The sequence below is a fragment of the Diabrotica undecimpunctata genome, chromosome 6, assembly GCF_040954645.1.
Source record: "Diabrotica undecimpunctata isolate CICGRU chromosome 6, icDiaUnde3, whole genome shotgun sequence".
Taxonomy (NCBI): domain Eukaryota; kingdom Metazoa; phylum Arthropoda; class Insecta; order Coleoptera; family Chrysomelidae; genus Diabrotica; species Diabrotica undecimpunctata.
Window position 1 is genome coordinate 121,470,313 of NC_092808.1, and position 14,077 is coordinate 121,484,389.

At 31.8% G+C, this 14,077-nt stretch overlaps 1 protein-coding gene across 5 annotated transcripts in view; it reads right to left on the reverse strand.

Moving 5' to 3' along the window:
- Rab3-GEF (Rab3 GDP-GTP exchange factor) overlaps window positions 1-14,077 on the reverse strand; it is a 222,944-nt gene that overhangs the window by 121,793 nt on the left and 87,074 nt on the right. For all 5 annotated transcript variants that reach the window (XM_072535244.1, XM_072535242.1, XM_072535240.1 and 2 more), the window contains 2 exons: window positions 13,927-14,015; window positions 3,744-3,945 (listed from right to left, as the gene is read on the reverse strand). In XM_072535244.1, coding sequence (XP_072391345.1) covers window positions 3,744-3,945; window positions 13,927-14,015 — 291 coding nt within the window. The remainder of the gene's footprint in view (window positions 1-3,743; window positions 3,946-13,926; window positions 14,016-14,077) is intronic.

A 14,077-nucleotide genomic window follows, 5' to 3' on the forward strand; every position in this document is an offset into this window, starting at 1 on the left:
CCAAGGATTAGACAAAACGTAACAATTCATGAATACAACTTTGAAGTCGTCAAAGAATTGAAATACCTGGGAGCGATCATAACATCTGAAAATAAATATGAAAAGGACGTGGCAGTTAGAATCATTGCAGAAAACAGGGCATATTACTCATTAATGAACATAATTAAATTAAAAATACTCTCAATACCAGCAAAAAGAATGTACAAGACAATAATTCGTCCCACAATAACGTATGGAAGTGAGATATGGACTCTGAACCAGCGGGAAACGACAAAGTTACTGGTACTGGAAAGAAAGATACTGCGTACTATCTATGGACCTTGTAGAGAAGAGACAACAGGAGAATGGAGGAAAAGACACAATGATGAACTTCGGACAGTATATGGAGATGAAAACATAGTACGCAACATTAAAGCAAACCGAATAAGATGGGCGGACCACGTACTAAGATCGAGTGACGAAAGACTCCTAAACGCCACATTCTGGGAAAGGCCCGATGGCAGAAGGTCAGTTGGTCGCCCAAGAAAGAGATGGAAGTTGTAGATCCAAATGATGATGATGATGAATATATATTACTTGGCTTATTATATTTCATATTATTAGTTGATTCTATGTTGCGCACAATCGCTAGTAAGAAGGCGATCCGAATTGCTTTTAGGAAAAGAGAAAAATTAAGTGAGAAACGCATTCGAGGTTTGTACAAAATATTATTTTCAGTACAGCTTCCTTTCTCTGTCGCTAACAGATATTTAAGTATATTAACATGTTTAAATAAGTCAACAACAAAAGAGGTGTTATTTATTTCTGTTGTTTTAATCGCTGAAATATTCTACTCTTTAATAAAGATATTAAGCTGCATCTAATATGATAAACGTAGATAACCTAGAATTTCAACATCACGGCACGTCGTGTCACAAAGCTTATATTATCACATTGAACATTCTGCCGAGCGATTTGAGAGTATGATCATCTCACGTGGAGGTGGGTGGCCAATTAGATCCCCTCAATAAGAAGTGTACCCTTTTATAGTCTTTCTGGTGGTCTATACGAATAAGCTACTAACCAAAGCTTTCCTCAAAGCTAACATAACCCACGCCCATGCAGTGAAGCCGCAACTAATGTTTGAACATACTTATATATTCCATATACTCATACATATTGCATCGACAAACGTTTCAAACGAATAAAAATTTTACTGAAATCTCGTACACACTCTGTTTTATTGAGATTTAAAGAAAGGATGCGCTTAATTAAAGACCATATGAGTCGTCTTATTCCAAAATCGGCCACTTGCAAAAAGTGCAGTTTTTACTAATTATTATCAACTAATTATTAGGCCTCCCAAAAAAAAGCTCATACCTGACCATAAGTTATCTATCAGATAATTTATTAAAGTGCAACTTGTTATTTGGAATTTAGTTAGCCCTAGTTATTAATAAAAATTAAATATTATATTAAAATTGAGGCCATTTTTGAAACTCATTCACCTTGTTCGGTTTTGAACAAACTAGCAAAATCACCCATTGGAATAAAACGCTATTACCGCTATTATAATTTACGGACTCCGCTCATTTTATTCGGTATTTTTATACATATTTCAAGTCACTTACAGTTATAGTTTATTAGGTATATTCGTTTTATGTCTAAAAGTTTAACTGTCAATTAAATGTTAAGTTAAACTTGATTTGTGCCTAAAATTTGTGTTTATAATTTTTTAAACATCAACAAAATCAGAATTACTTTTTTGTATATAATATTTTTATGAAAAAATAAACCAATCAAATAAAATTATATTTTACAACTTTTTAAAAACGAAAAAAAAAGTACTGTTTACACAGGCTGTAATTTTCGTCAATATTTTTTCGTCCTCAAAAAAGAGTCACAACTCAAAAATCGCCATTATTGAGATGACCATGCTACAAGTATTAAAATAAGTCGTACTTTCTTTCATAAAAGCGTCACTCTTATATTTGAACTATTTACCGCAAGATGGCGATGTGACACTTTTGTTTTTTACATGTTAGCTCAGCATGCATTCCGCTACAGTGTCAGATTTGACTTTATAACAGTCTACACGTAGTGCTTAATCAAGAAGAAGATCTGATCTAGTGGACTTCTGCCTGCAGAAACCACATTGATATCCCCCAACTATTTGTTCCGCATATGGTCTCGGTCATACAAAATATTTGACAGTATTTTATATGCCACAGTTAGTAGCGTTATTGCCCGGTAGTTTCTACATTGAAGCTGATCTCCCTTTTTACGTAGTGAGATAATTACTCTGGTATTCCAGTCTTGTGACAGTTGGTGATTGTTCCATATGTTTACTATTACTTCGTGTATCGCATTCAATAGGGAGTCTCCGCCTTCCTTTATTAATTCTGCGCCAATGTTGTCTAATCCAGGTGACTTGTTGTTTTTCAGTCTGGTAACTGCTTCTTGCATTTTAGCTACTGAAGGGGGGTTAATTCTCTGGTATCCGTTTGATCCAGTATAATTCCATCATATAGTGGATCTTCATTTTTTTCAAACTTTTTCTATGAAGAATTCTGTCCGTCTTTGTAGTATTTCACTCTGTTGAGTTACTATATCTCCTTCTTTGTCTCTGAACATCTCTTTTGGTGTGGTTAACGGAATAACCACATCATCTTCTCGAACAGCTTCTGGGAGATATTCATGTATGTCTACTATATATGGTTGCAAAAATTTTTCGAAATAGCTTGCAAATACTAATTAATACTTTCTGTTCGTTATTTTTCACACAACCTCCTTGTTTACTTATTATAGGAGGCGTTTATATAATTGGTCTCTTTAAATTATATGTGGTTTTGCATAGCAAGTATCAGTACTATTTGTCTTAGTACTCTCAGTACTCAGAATGATTTGTCAAATGTATCAGGAATTCGCTAATGGATTCATTCTTAAATTGTCTAATCTCTCTCTTTAGTTGTGAGGCAAGTTGGTTTACTTTTGTTTTGTCTTGTGATTCTCTGGTTAGTTGCTATTTTTTTCTTGCTCTTCATTTTTCATAGACTAATTCTAAGATTTTCTTAGGGTAGTTTTTTCCTTTTATTCTTCTTAGTAGTTCAAGAATATTTTCCCAGTTGATTTGTTAAATATCGGTATTGAATTTTTCTACCTCATCATCCAAGTCTTTTTGAGTTTTCAATAACATTGTTAAATAAATCGTGTAATTCTAAAGCTGTCCAAGTCCGTGTTATTGTTGACCAACACAGGGTTGTAAGGCTTTTGAATGATATTTTCGTTAATAGTTAATATATTGGGAGTGCCATCCTAGTTGACTTCTAAGTTGTGTTCTATTTATATATATTTACTCGTTACGGTCTTAATGATGTAAAAGTCTATTAAATCAGGAATTTTCGTAGGGTCTGTGGGACAATAAATAGGCTTTCCTGTTGAGATTGCTTCACACTTATTCTCATTTATTGCTTTGAGCAATTTTTTACCCTTTGTTGTTATGAGTATTGAAACGCGTAGTCTTTGTTTTGCGTTAAAATCTTCTCATTATAGTAATTTTATTGGTTGTAAAAATATTGTTGTCGTTTTTACTTCGCCGTGTCCATAAATACAAATTTACATACTAACATTATTAATAAACACGAAGAAAACAATAAATTTACCGAGAATACACGAAAACAAAATTTAACTTAATAAATAAACAAACAAATAGCAATAATAAAACAAGTTAGTTTATAAGTTTTAATATAAAAATCAATACGCACCATGGCTACACGGGTTGCGACATCAACGGAGTCAATATCATTACCATAAATAAATGGATTGAAACCTGCGGATGGTGACGGCGGTCGCATAGGCGGAATATAAGGTACTTGTGGCGTTAACGAAAGTCTTGGTTGTAGATTTGGTGTAACAGGTGACATAGCAGGTGTACTTTCTGAGTCTGATGATTTATTTTTGGATACACTAGAATAAGATCAAACATTAAAAATCTCTTGATATTTACTGTAAAATAGAATAAAATTTATTAATCACATAGGTTATGTCGAACATTCGACTCGTTCTTTGAAATATTCAACAAGACCTTATTTGGTACCTTAGTCTAAATCTCCAGATGATTTGATTCAAGGAGCTGCACATTACACAAGTCGTACTGTGCTGTTTAAAACTTTATGAACGGATTTCATAGTTTCGTTCATAGATTGACGTACTTGGTATATGGCAAATATTTAATATTGATTTAAAATTGTTAGATGGAAAAGTTAGATCTAGTAGACATGGAATATCTTCGAAGAAACGTCAAAATATCAGGGCAAGACGGAATTACCAACGAGGCAATTAGAGATAGATTAAATGAAACACACGTTAACTGATAGCATAGAAAGGAATAGAAAAGTGGTTTGAACATATTCTATGGATGGAAGAAAGTTGATGGTCCAGTATAGTATTTAGATGGAATCCGCAAAGAAAACGTAAAAAAATAAGACCAACATGGCCCTAGAGTGGAAATATCAGTAAGGCATTGAAGCGCAGTAATTTGGAGGAGGAAGACATGCAAAGATGGCGACTAGTTAGTTAGTTAACTTAGTTTTAAATATTTTAAATTGTGATATTCTTAAAAAAAACATTTTAGTACTATGTAAATTCATATACACGGGAAGACGATAAAAAGATAATATCCAGAGCGATGAGGTGATGCAAAAAATTGCAAATACAAGGCATAAAGTAGAACTTTTACAACAATTTAGTTTTTGAACACTATATCAGAATATGCAACAGAATATGCTACAGATGAACGAAGAATGAACAGAAATGTATTAACACCTAAAGAAAAAAATAAATAAAGCGGCAAACGAAGTGCTAGGTATTGAACAACACAAGAGTAAATGTTTGGAAAAATACAGTGACGACCTAGAAGAGATAATTAAAAAAAGTACGTTTTATGAATGATTTAACGACAGAACCCCAGGAACACAAGAAGAATATATGACCCCTTAGACAAGTGAAGCAAAGACTAAGGCTGGATGAGAACGAATACTGGGAGTGAATGTGCAGATACAGAGACAATACGATAAGGTATACAATACAGATTAACTGACGCATGGAAAAAAATTTAAAATATCGGTAGTAATAAACGTAGTAAAAATACTATACAGATAATTACATCAATGGAGTGGACAAAACATTATACAAAATTATTGCAGGAGAATAGACCGGAGTATATCCCACAAGACTCTGTGAGAACAATAACAGAGGACGCCGACATCACAGAGGAACATACAACTAAAGCGTTAAAGAAAGCCAAAAATAACAAAGCACCAGGATCAGGGAACATAAAAATAGAACTGCTGAAATATGGAGGCGCAAGGATGTTGTCATTCATACAAGTGTTGTTCAATAAAATCGAAGCAGAAGAGGAGATTTCAAAGGAGTAGAATCTATCATATATGCCCTCCATTTTTGAAAAAGGTGTCAAAATATCACCAAATAACCACAGAGGGATCAATGTAAACTCCGTTCGCTGTATCTTTGCACATCATAGTTGTACGAATTAAATCAAAGCATTTAAATCAAACGTAAGTCTTTTCTAGATTCATGAAATAATTAGGAAATGTTTAATATCCCGTTAAACGTATTTATAGTGATTGTTTTTGATTATTCATTGTACTGGATGTTAAAAACTCATTATAGAATTGTTTCGAACGCAATTTTGAGTTTTCTACATATTCAAAGTTATTATGATTATTGGAAGAAATGCTCTATTTGAAATACTGTAGTCGAGAAAGATGGACCCAAGATCAAACAGCTTAAATTCTGATATTTATTTATTTATTTATACACCAAAGCATTCAACAGCCGAAACCAATTACTGAATGAAAAAAAAAAGTTTTCATTCAAAATAAAATATTAAACATTTACATCGTATAAATATGACATTCAATTTTTAAGCTTAAGCATAAGAAGATGCCCTAAAGATAAAAAAAACTCTTGTGCATGCTTTTTGAACTAAGTTACTAACCCAAAAAAAATTAAATAAACTTTACAAAACAAAACAATAAAAACAATGGAAAAAGAAAAATTTCGAAAATACATTAATTTGTAGAAAACTTAAAGGATGTTAGAAATTAGTGCTCGATCTATCAGGCTAAAATAATACGACTTTCCTTATGTCGCATACCTAGAGACTTAGTATTTATTTTTTATACTAGCTGGTTTTTATCAATTTATTTTTACTTATGTATCGAACTTCTCTGTATTTTCCAAAATAAAGTGTGAAAAGTTATGTGTAAAAGGTTTCATTGTTTTAATCTAAAGAATGGATCAATTATTTTGTTACAACCTATTTCACCAAATATGACTAAATGACTAAATTGTTAAAATAAATTGAAAAAAAAAACAAAATATCAAAATAATATATTTCCTTCACTGTCAGAATCCGAGCTATCTCCAAGATTTATTATGATGGGTTGAATATCAATATCAACTATATTTTGCTCTCGGACACACCACTTTTGAATAATTTCATGAGTATGTCTTACACATTTTTCCCAAATGTCTCCATTACATTGATTAAGCGCCTCTTTCCACATGTTTATAACAGCAATATAAGAATAGCCGTCCCTACCAATATGCTTATTGTAATATGACTTGCAATTTGCCCAAATTAATTCAATAGCGTTGAATTCGCAATAATAAGGAGGTAGTCTCAACACTCCATGCTCTCTTAGTAACTCATCAATAACATATTTTCTTTTTTATTCATTTTTGCAACTTGTAATAATTAGGTTTTGTAAATTTTGGGTCAAATTGGATGTTATTTGTTGTCAGCCAGGTAAAAATTTGATCTTTCTTTGAAGCAGTGGTAGGTTGCTTTCCTAAACAAACACTATGATATGGAGTATTATCCTCCATTACAATCAACGATGGTTCTTCTAAGTTGGAAATTACTTGTGTCCTTATCCGCTTAGTAAAAATGTCGTTGTTTATTTCTCCATGGTAATTAATATGTTTAGACTTAGAACAAAATAATAAACTTGCTTCAGAAACAAATCCTTTAGAAGAACCAGCGTGAATAATTATGAAACGTTTACCATCAAAACCTTCTGGTTTACGTACACTTTTACTACTAGTGTCTTGCCAGGAAGTTGTTTTATTTCCTTTTGAATAAATCTATGTTTCATCCAAAAAACAAGTTCTCTTGGATGCACACTCTCCAGGTTTTTAAAGTACTTACGAAAGAATTTTGCTCTTAAAGAAGCAATATTGGTTCGTTCGAATAATGATCTTCGATTGTCATCCTTTTTATATTTAAATCCTATATCTCTCAGTACAATGCTCAAGGATGTTTTTCCCATAGTAACAACTTCTTTTTCCCCTAAATCACATTTTAAACTTTGTAGACTAACATGCTTTTTAAAAAAAAGCAAAAATAAAAACTAATAATAATAGTGAAACTTTATTTTAGAAGTGTTAATTTTAATGTGAAACATCTATTGGCTGGGGTATAAACCAGATCGTTTTTATTTTGTACAATATTAACTTATACTTATTTTGTAGGTACATATTATACACAGTGTTTCGTATTGCCATTTTAGTTCCTTTAGGCAGATCAGTTGTCTTGCTTTTACGACGACGTCTACTTTTGCCTTGACTTAAAAGGACAGGATTGCTTTCTTTTCGTTTTTTAATTGTACATACTGTACGCCGTGATATTTTCAAGGCAGCAGCTATCTTCTTAAATTAAAAACAATTTCATGATAGGTAAATTATTAAACAACATACAATTCATTACAATACCTCTTGAACACAAGCCAAATGTGCCAATAAGGGTCCTCTGTCCTTTTTTCCAACTCAAAATATTTATACAAATTCAGCACGAGTTGCTGGGATTAAGAATTTAATGTATTTCCAGGCATATTATAAAAATAAAAACATTGAAAAAATATTCTGTTTGATATTTTTGTTTGATATTTATGACAACAAATAATGTTTTATATCGATCCGTTAGACAGTTTTAACCAGATTCAAAAATGATACGTCATATTAAAGGTAAGAAAATTTAACTGCAAAATTTATACTTACATCAAGGAATCCAACACTAAGTGAACAGTTAGTCGTTATAACAACTCTTTTTGAGAAAATTTATAAACTCAAGGCACAAAAATGTAATGAAAAATTAAACAATATGAATATAATTTTTGTAAACACCACAACGCTGTGAAGTTGACAATAAGCAGGTTCAATGATGAGAATTTATCACAGACTATTGTTATATTACTGTCTTTGTCTGATGTATTATTAAATGTTGGACAAGCGGCTTAATTTCAACATTCTATATTCTGTGAGTAGAGATGAGACAAAACTTAAAAATAGTTCGTGAATAATTTCATAGATGTGCAAAGATACAGCGAACGAACTGTAATGCCTTGAATAGCAAGAACCTGTTCACAGTAATAAAAGAACAAATAAACAATATATGGGCCATTATGGCGAAGAACAAGCCGGATTCCAAAATCAAGATCGTGTCTAGAAACTATAATCATCATGAGACAGGTAATAGAAAAAAAAACAAAGAGAAAAATATTACCACACTTTTTAATAACATATATATATATATATATATATATATATATATATATATATATAACTAAGGTACACTCGAAGAGTGGTGGGTTTTTCGGTCAAAGTGGTGAAATAAAAGACAAAGAAGGTGGCTACTTCATCTATTTATTGAAGACGTTTCGCTTTCTGCTCAGAAAGCATCATCAGTTCATCTAAAAAGAACAATATGAAACCAAACATCCATAGAGAAGTTAACAAAGTGTGTTACTTTACAAAGACATGTAGCAGTCAATGATGTTAAAAAAATGAAAAAGCTTATGAAACTGGACATTTAGAGTTAAAGTTGTATAAAAACAATTAATTGAAACTAGGTATAGTTTGCAATTTAACAAAATTAGCACAGCAAAAGAACATGTGATAAACATACATGTATATAAAAAAGTTATTATAAAAACTTAAGTAAAAAACTTTAAGGTTTATTTTAAAGTGTAAAGAACTAGAAAGATCATCAGAATGCACTTCCAATAATTTATTTATAATCAGTTAGATTTTAATTTTAACTTTAGGTAACATTATTAAGTTATTTAAGATTAATATAGTAATAAAGATAAAATGAAGTTACCAGTCTTAAGCTTACTGAAACTCGCAGGTAAATGAATTTACAAGTTTAGCACCCACGCACACAACGTGAATAGATATGGCCTTGAGGTCAAAATGACAAAAACAGCAAGGCAAAATACCAACCTCTAATATAATAGGGCGGTATATTCAAAGAATGTGATAAATTTGGTTGACAACTTGTCGTTAAAAAGCCAAACAATGAAAGGAAAAGGTGGTTAAGATCACCATTTACCCTACAGTGATTGATCTGTTAACAAATAAAAAGCATGTGAGGTCAATCCAAAATATCATATAATATAATATTAATGACGTCACTGGTTAGCCAGCCAACAGGTGAAGATTATTTCAACTTCCACAGTTCCAGGTTCAAAACATTTGGAACTGTAATGAAAAAGATTCTATGAATCAATTTCAGTTTAAAATTTTATCAAACAAGTTGTTCCTTTTGACTAACTTGTTTGATAAAATTTTAAACTGAAATTGATTCATAGAATCTTTTTCATTACAGTTCCAAATGTTTTGAACCTGGAACTGTGGAAGTTGAAATAATCTTCACCTGTTGGCTGGCTAACCAGTGACGTCATTAATATTATATTATATGATATTTTGGATTGACCTCACATGCTTTTTCTTTGTTAACAGATCAATCACTGTAGGGTAAATGGTGATCTTAACCACCTTTTCCTTTCATTGTTTGGCTTTTTAACGACAAGTTGTCAACCAAATTTATCACATTTTTTGAATATACCGCCCTATTATATTAGAAGTTGGTATTTTGCCTTGCTGTTTTTGTCATTTTGACCTCAAGGCCATATCTATTCACGTTGTGTGCGTGGGTGCTAAACTTGTAAATTCATTTACCTGCGAGTTTCAGTAAGCTTAAGACTGGTAACTTCATTTTATCTTTATTACTATATTAATCTTAAATAACTTAATAATGTTACCTAAAGTTAAAATTAAAATCTAATTGATTATAAATAAATTGTTGGAAGTGCATTCTGATGATCTTTCTAGTTCTTTATACTTTAAAATAAACCTTAATGTTTTTTACTTAAGTTTTTATAATAACTTTTTTATATACATGTATGTTTATCACATGTTCTTTTTCTGTGCTAATTTTGTTAAATTGCAAACTATACCTAGTTTCAATTAATTGTTTTTATACAACTTTAACTCTAAATGTCCAGTTTCATAAGCTTTTTCATTTTTTTAACATCATTGTCTGCTACATGTCTTTGTAAGGTAACACACTTTGTTAACTTCTCTATGGATGTTTGGTTTCATATTGTTGTTTTTAGATGAACTGATGATGCTTTCTGAGCATAAAGCGAAACGTCTTCAATAAATAGATGAAGTAGCCACCTTCTTTGTCTTTTATTTCTCCACTTTGACCGAAAAACCCACCACTCTTCGAGTGTACCTTAGTTTATTTTGGATTGACGGTCGTACTCCTTTTCTCGATATATATATATATATATATATATATATATATATATATATATATATATATATATATATATATATATATATATATATATATATATATATATATATATATATATAGATCTGGCTTAGAAAAGATGGTATAGGAAATGCGGAACAATACAATACCAGTACTTCTTCTGCTTCTTTCTTCTTGTATTTAGGCTTTAAATCCTGTTTCTTCTTTAATATTGGCCTCCTAAATTGTTTAAATTATCTCTCTATCTTTTTCTTGGTCTGCCAATAGTTCCTCTTCCATTTGGTGACTTATATCGTGCTATTCGTACTATCCTATCCTCTGCCATTCTATTAATGTGTTCGTTTCACACCTGTTTCCATTTTGTCGCCCATCCATTTATGTCTTCTATATTGCATGCTATTCTTATGTTTTCGCTTTTCTTTCTATCCAACCGACTTTTCCCTAATATTCGTCGAAGTATTTTTATCTCTGCTGTTTCTAGTTTAGTCGTCTCGTTTCAATATGTCAGGTCTTGTCTCCGCCATGTATGTAAAAATAGGTCTAATTTGTGTTTTATAGATTCTTGTTTTTCTATCTTATCTTAGGTGTTTGTTCTTCCAGATTATGTCATTAAGAGATCCCGCCACTTTATTTGCTTTTAAGCGTTGTTCTTCAACATCTACTTCTTCAACATCTCCGTAACTAGTTATATCTATTCCCAGATATCTAAACTTTACTTCCTACTTTATTATTTTCCCATCAATTTCGATTTTACATCATAGTGGGTATTTAGATGTTGTCATACATTTGGTTTTTTCTGCTGATATTATCATATTGTATTTCTTGGTTGTTGTAGAAGATGTGTGTTAATCTTTGGAGCTCGTCTTCTGTCTCGGCGATTAGTGCCGCGTCGTCTGCATAACATATTATTTGGATTTCTTTGTTCCCCATTCAATAACCATCACCTTCACGTGCTGCTTGTATTATTTCGTCCATTATTATATTAAAGAGAAATGGTCTTAACGAGTCACCCTGTCTGACTCCGCTTTGTAGTGGTATACACTGTGTTAATTATCTATTTATCTTTGCTTGTATTCGATTATGGAAGTAGATGTTTTCGATGGTTTGTATAATATTGATTGGTATGTTTCTTTTATACAGTAGGTGCGACTTGGATGCGATCGAAAGCCTTTGTCAGGTCTATAAAACATAGATATGCTGATTTATTGTACTCGATGGCCTTTTATGTGATTTGTCTTAGTACAAATACGTAGGCGTCTACGCAGGATCTTCCGGATCTGAATCCTTGTTGTTCATCTGAAAAAGTTGTAAGTTTATTGATTTTGTTAGTTAGGATTTTTATGGTAAGCTTAAGTGCGGTTTTTAGTAGATTTATACCTCTATAATTGTTGGGGTCTTCTTTATCTTCTTTCTTGAACATCGGTATCATTATGCTGTTTTTCCATGCGTATGGTATCTTGCAGTGCAATATTAGTTTTTGTATAAGTTTTATCACCTCTAGGGTTATACTTTCTCCTCCGTGTTTTTAGAAGCTCGTTGGTTGTTCCGTCTGGTCCTGGTGACTTTATATTTTTGAGTAAATTTATGGCTATCTCTACTTCCTGAAAACTGATTTCTATTTCGTGTCTTAATTCAGGTACGTTATTGTGTTGGTTATCATTTTCCTTTTCTTTAAACAGTTCCGTATGGTATCTTTCCCATTCGTTTACTGGTATGTTATTGTATTTCTTCAATTCTGCCATTTCTTTCCGTTAATTTCTTATGAATCTCCATATTTGTTTTTGGGTACCGTAGAAGTCGCTTTCTATCTTTTTTGTAAACTGTTATCAGTGTTTATTTTTTGTTCTTCTTACCAACTGTTTTGTTTTATTTCGTATTCTTCTATAGGTGCCTCAATATTCTGGAGTAATTGATGTTTTGTACTTCGTGTAGGTCTCTTGTTTTTCTTTACATTTCTCTTTTATTTCTTTTCTGAACCATGGTGTATTGTTGTTTTTTTTTTTGTGTTCAGTATGAGTTTGCGTTTTCCTAGAGCTTCTGTTGCTGCTTCTTCAAGGTTGTTTTTAATTTTCTTTCAGCTCGCGTTTATATCTTCGATGTCGTCTATTTGTTTCAACTGTATCTTTTGTGCCAGCCTACTTTGGTACATTTCTTTTGTAGAGTCATTCCACAGTGATTCTACATTGTATTTTTTTTTGGTGATTTTCTGTAGAAAATGTTTTGGTGTTATTTTTATTCTTATTTTTCTAGTACTAGTTTGTGTTCACTCCCTGCGTCTACTGAGTTGAAAGTTCGGATATCTAAAATCTGCTTTGGGTGGATTTTTCCATTAGTGACTATAAAATCAATCATTGATTTGTGCCCCCTGGAGTTTTCAAATGTATATTAATACTGGAGCTTATGGTCGAAAAATGTATTATTGATTCTCAGTACAAGATAAGCATACCAGTACAAGACAATATATTACATTCACTACGTTTCCCAGATGACCAAGTCATTTTTATGCAAGACAGGGAGGATATGGAATATATATAAGGAAATTAAAGGAAGAATATGAGCTCTGATGACTCAAGATAAATATGTGTATGACCGAATACTTATGTATTAAATCCGAGGTTGCAAATTTAAACTTAAGGTAAGAAGAAGAGAGTTGTAAGACTTTGAAGTATTTAGGGTCTAACCAAAGATAACAAAAAAAATTGGATTTTTCAAAGCGTAGTGATAAATATTACCCTAAATGGGGCAGAAGTATGGCCAATGACCATACCAATATGAAATAAAATAAGAACAGTTGAACTGGACTTTATGAGAAGATGTCTGCAAATTACCAGAACAGATAGAATAGGAATAGAGGAAATATGGAACAAACTAAAATTATGAATTAGAACTGGCTCAGTTACAGAAAAGTTGGAAAACGGAGCACTGCAGTAGTACGGACATGTACAAAGAATTGTACAGAACAGATGGCCGAAGAGATTATTGGACTGGGACCTGCCGGAAAGAAGACGGAGAGGAAGACCTACTATAAGATTAAAAACATACATAGGAAATGCTATGATAGATAGAGACCTCAAAAAAGATGAATGGGAAGATAGAGTACTGTAGAGGACAAAAACGGCGAACTTTTAATGGGAAAAGCCGAAGAAGAAGAAGAAGAAGAAGAAACCATTTTAAATTATTGCTTATCAAGAAGCTATTGCGAAAATAAATGAAAAATAAAAACAGATATTGTACCTACATACTAGTTTTTGAAATTAATTTTATATTGTTTAATGACAGATACATAGAATATCTTTACTTACCTAAGAGTATTTTGTGAATGAATACTTTCCCTTCGTGAAGGCTGCAGTTGTTGGGCTGCTGCGGAGGGAGCTGATAAGTTTGTTATTGCCTGAAGAAATGCGCATAATAAGTCAGATGTTAATAAGTTTTTAAAGTAAAAAAAGCTACATA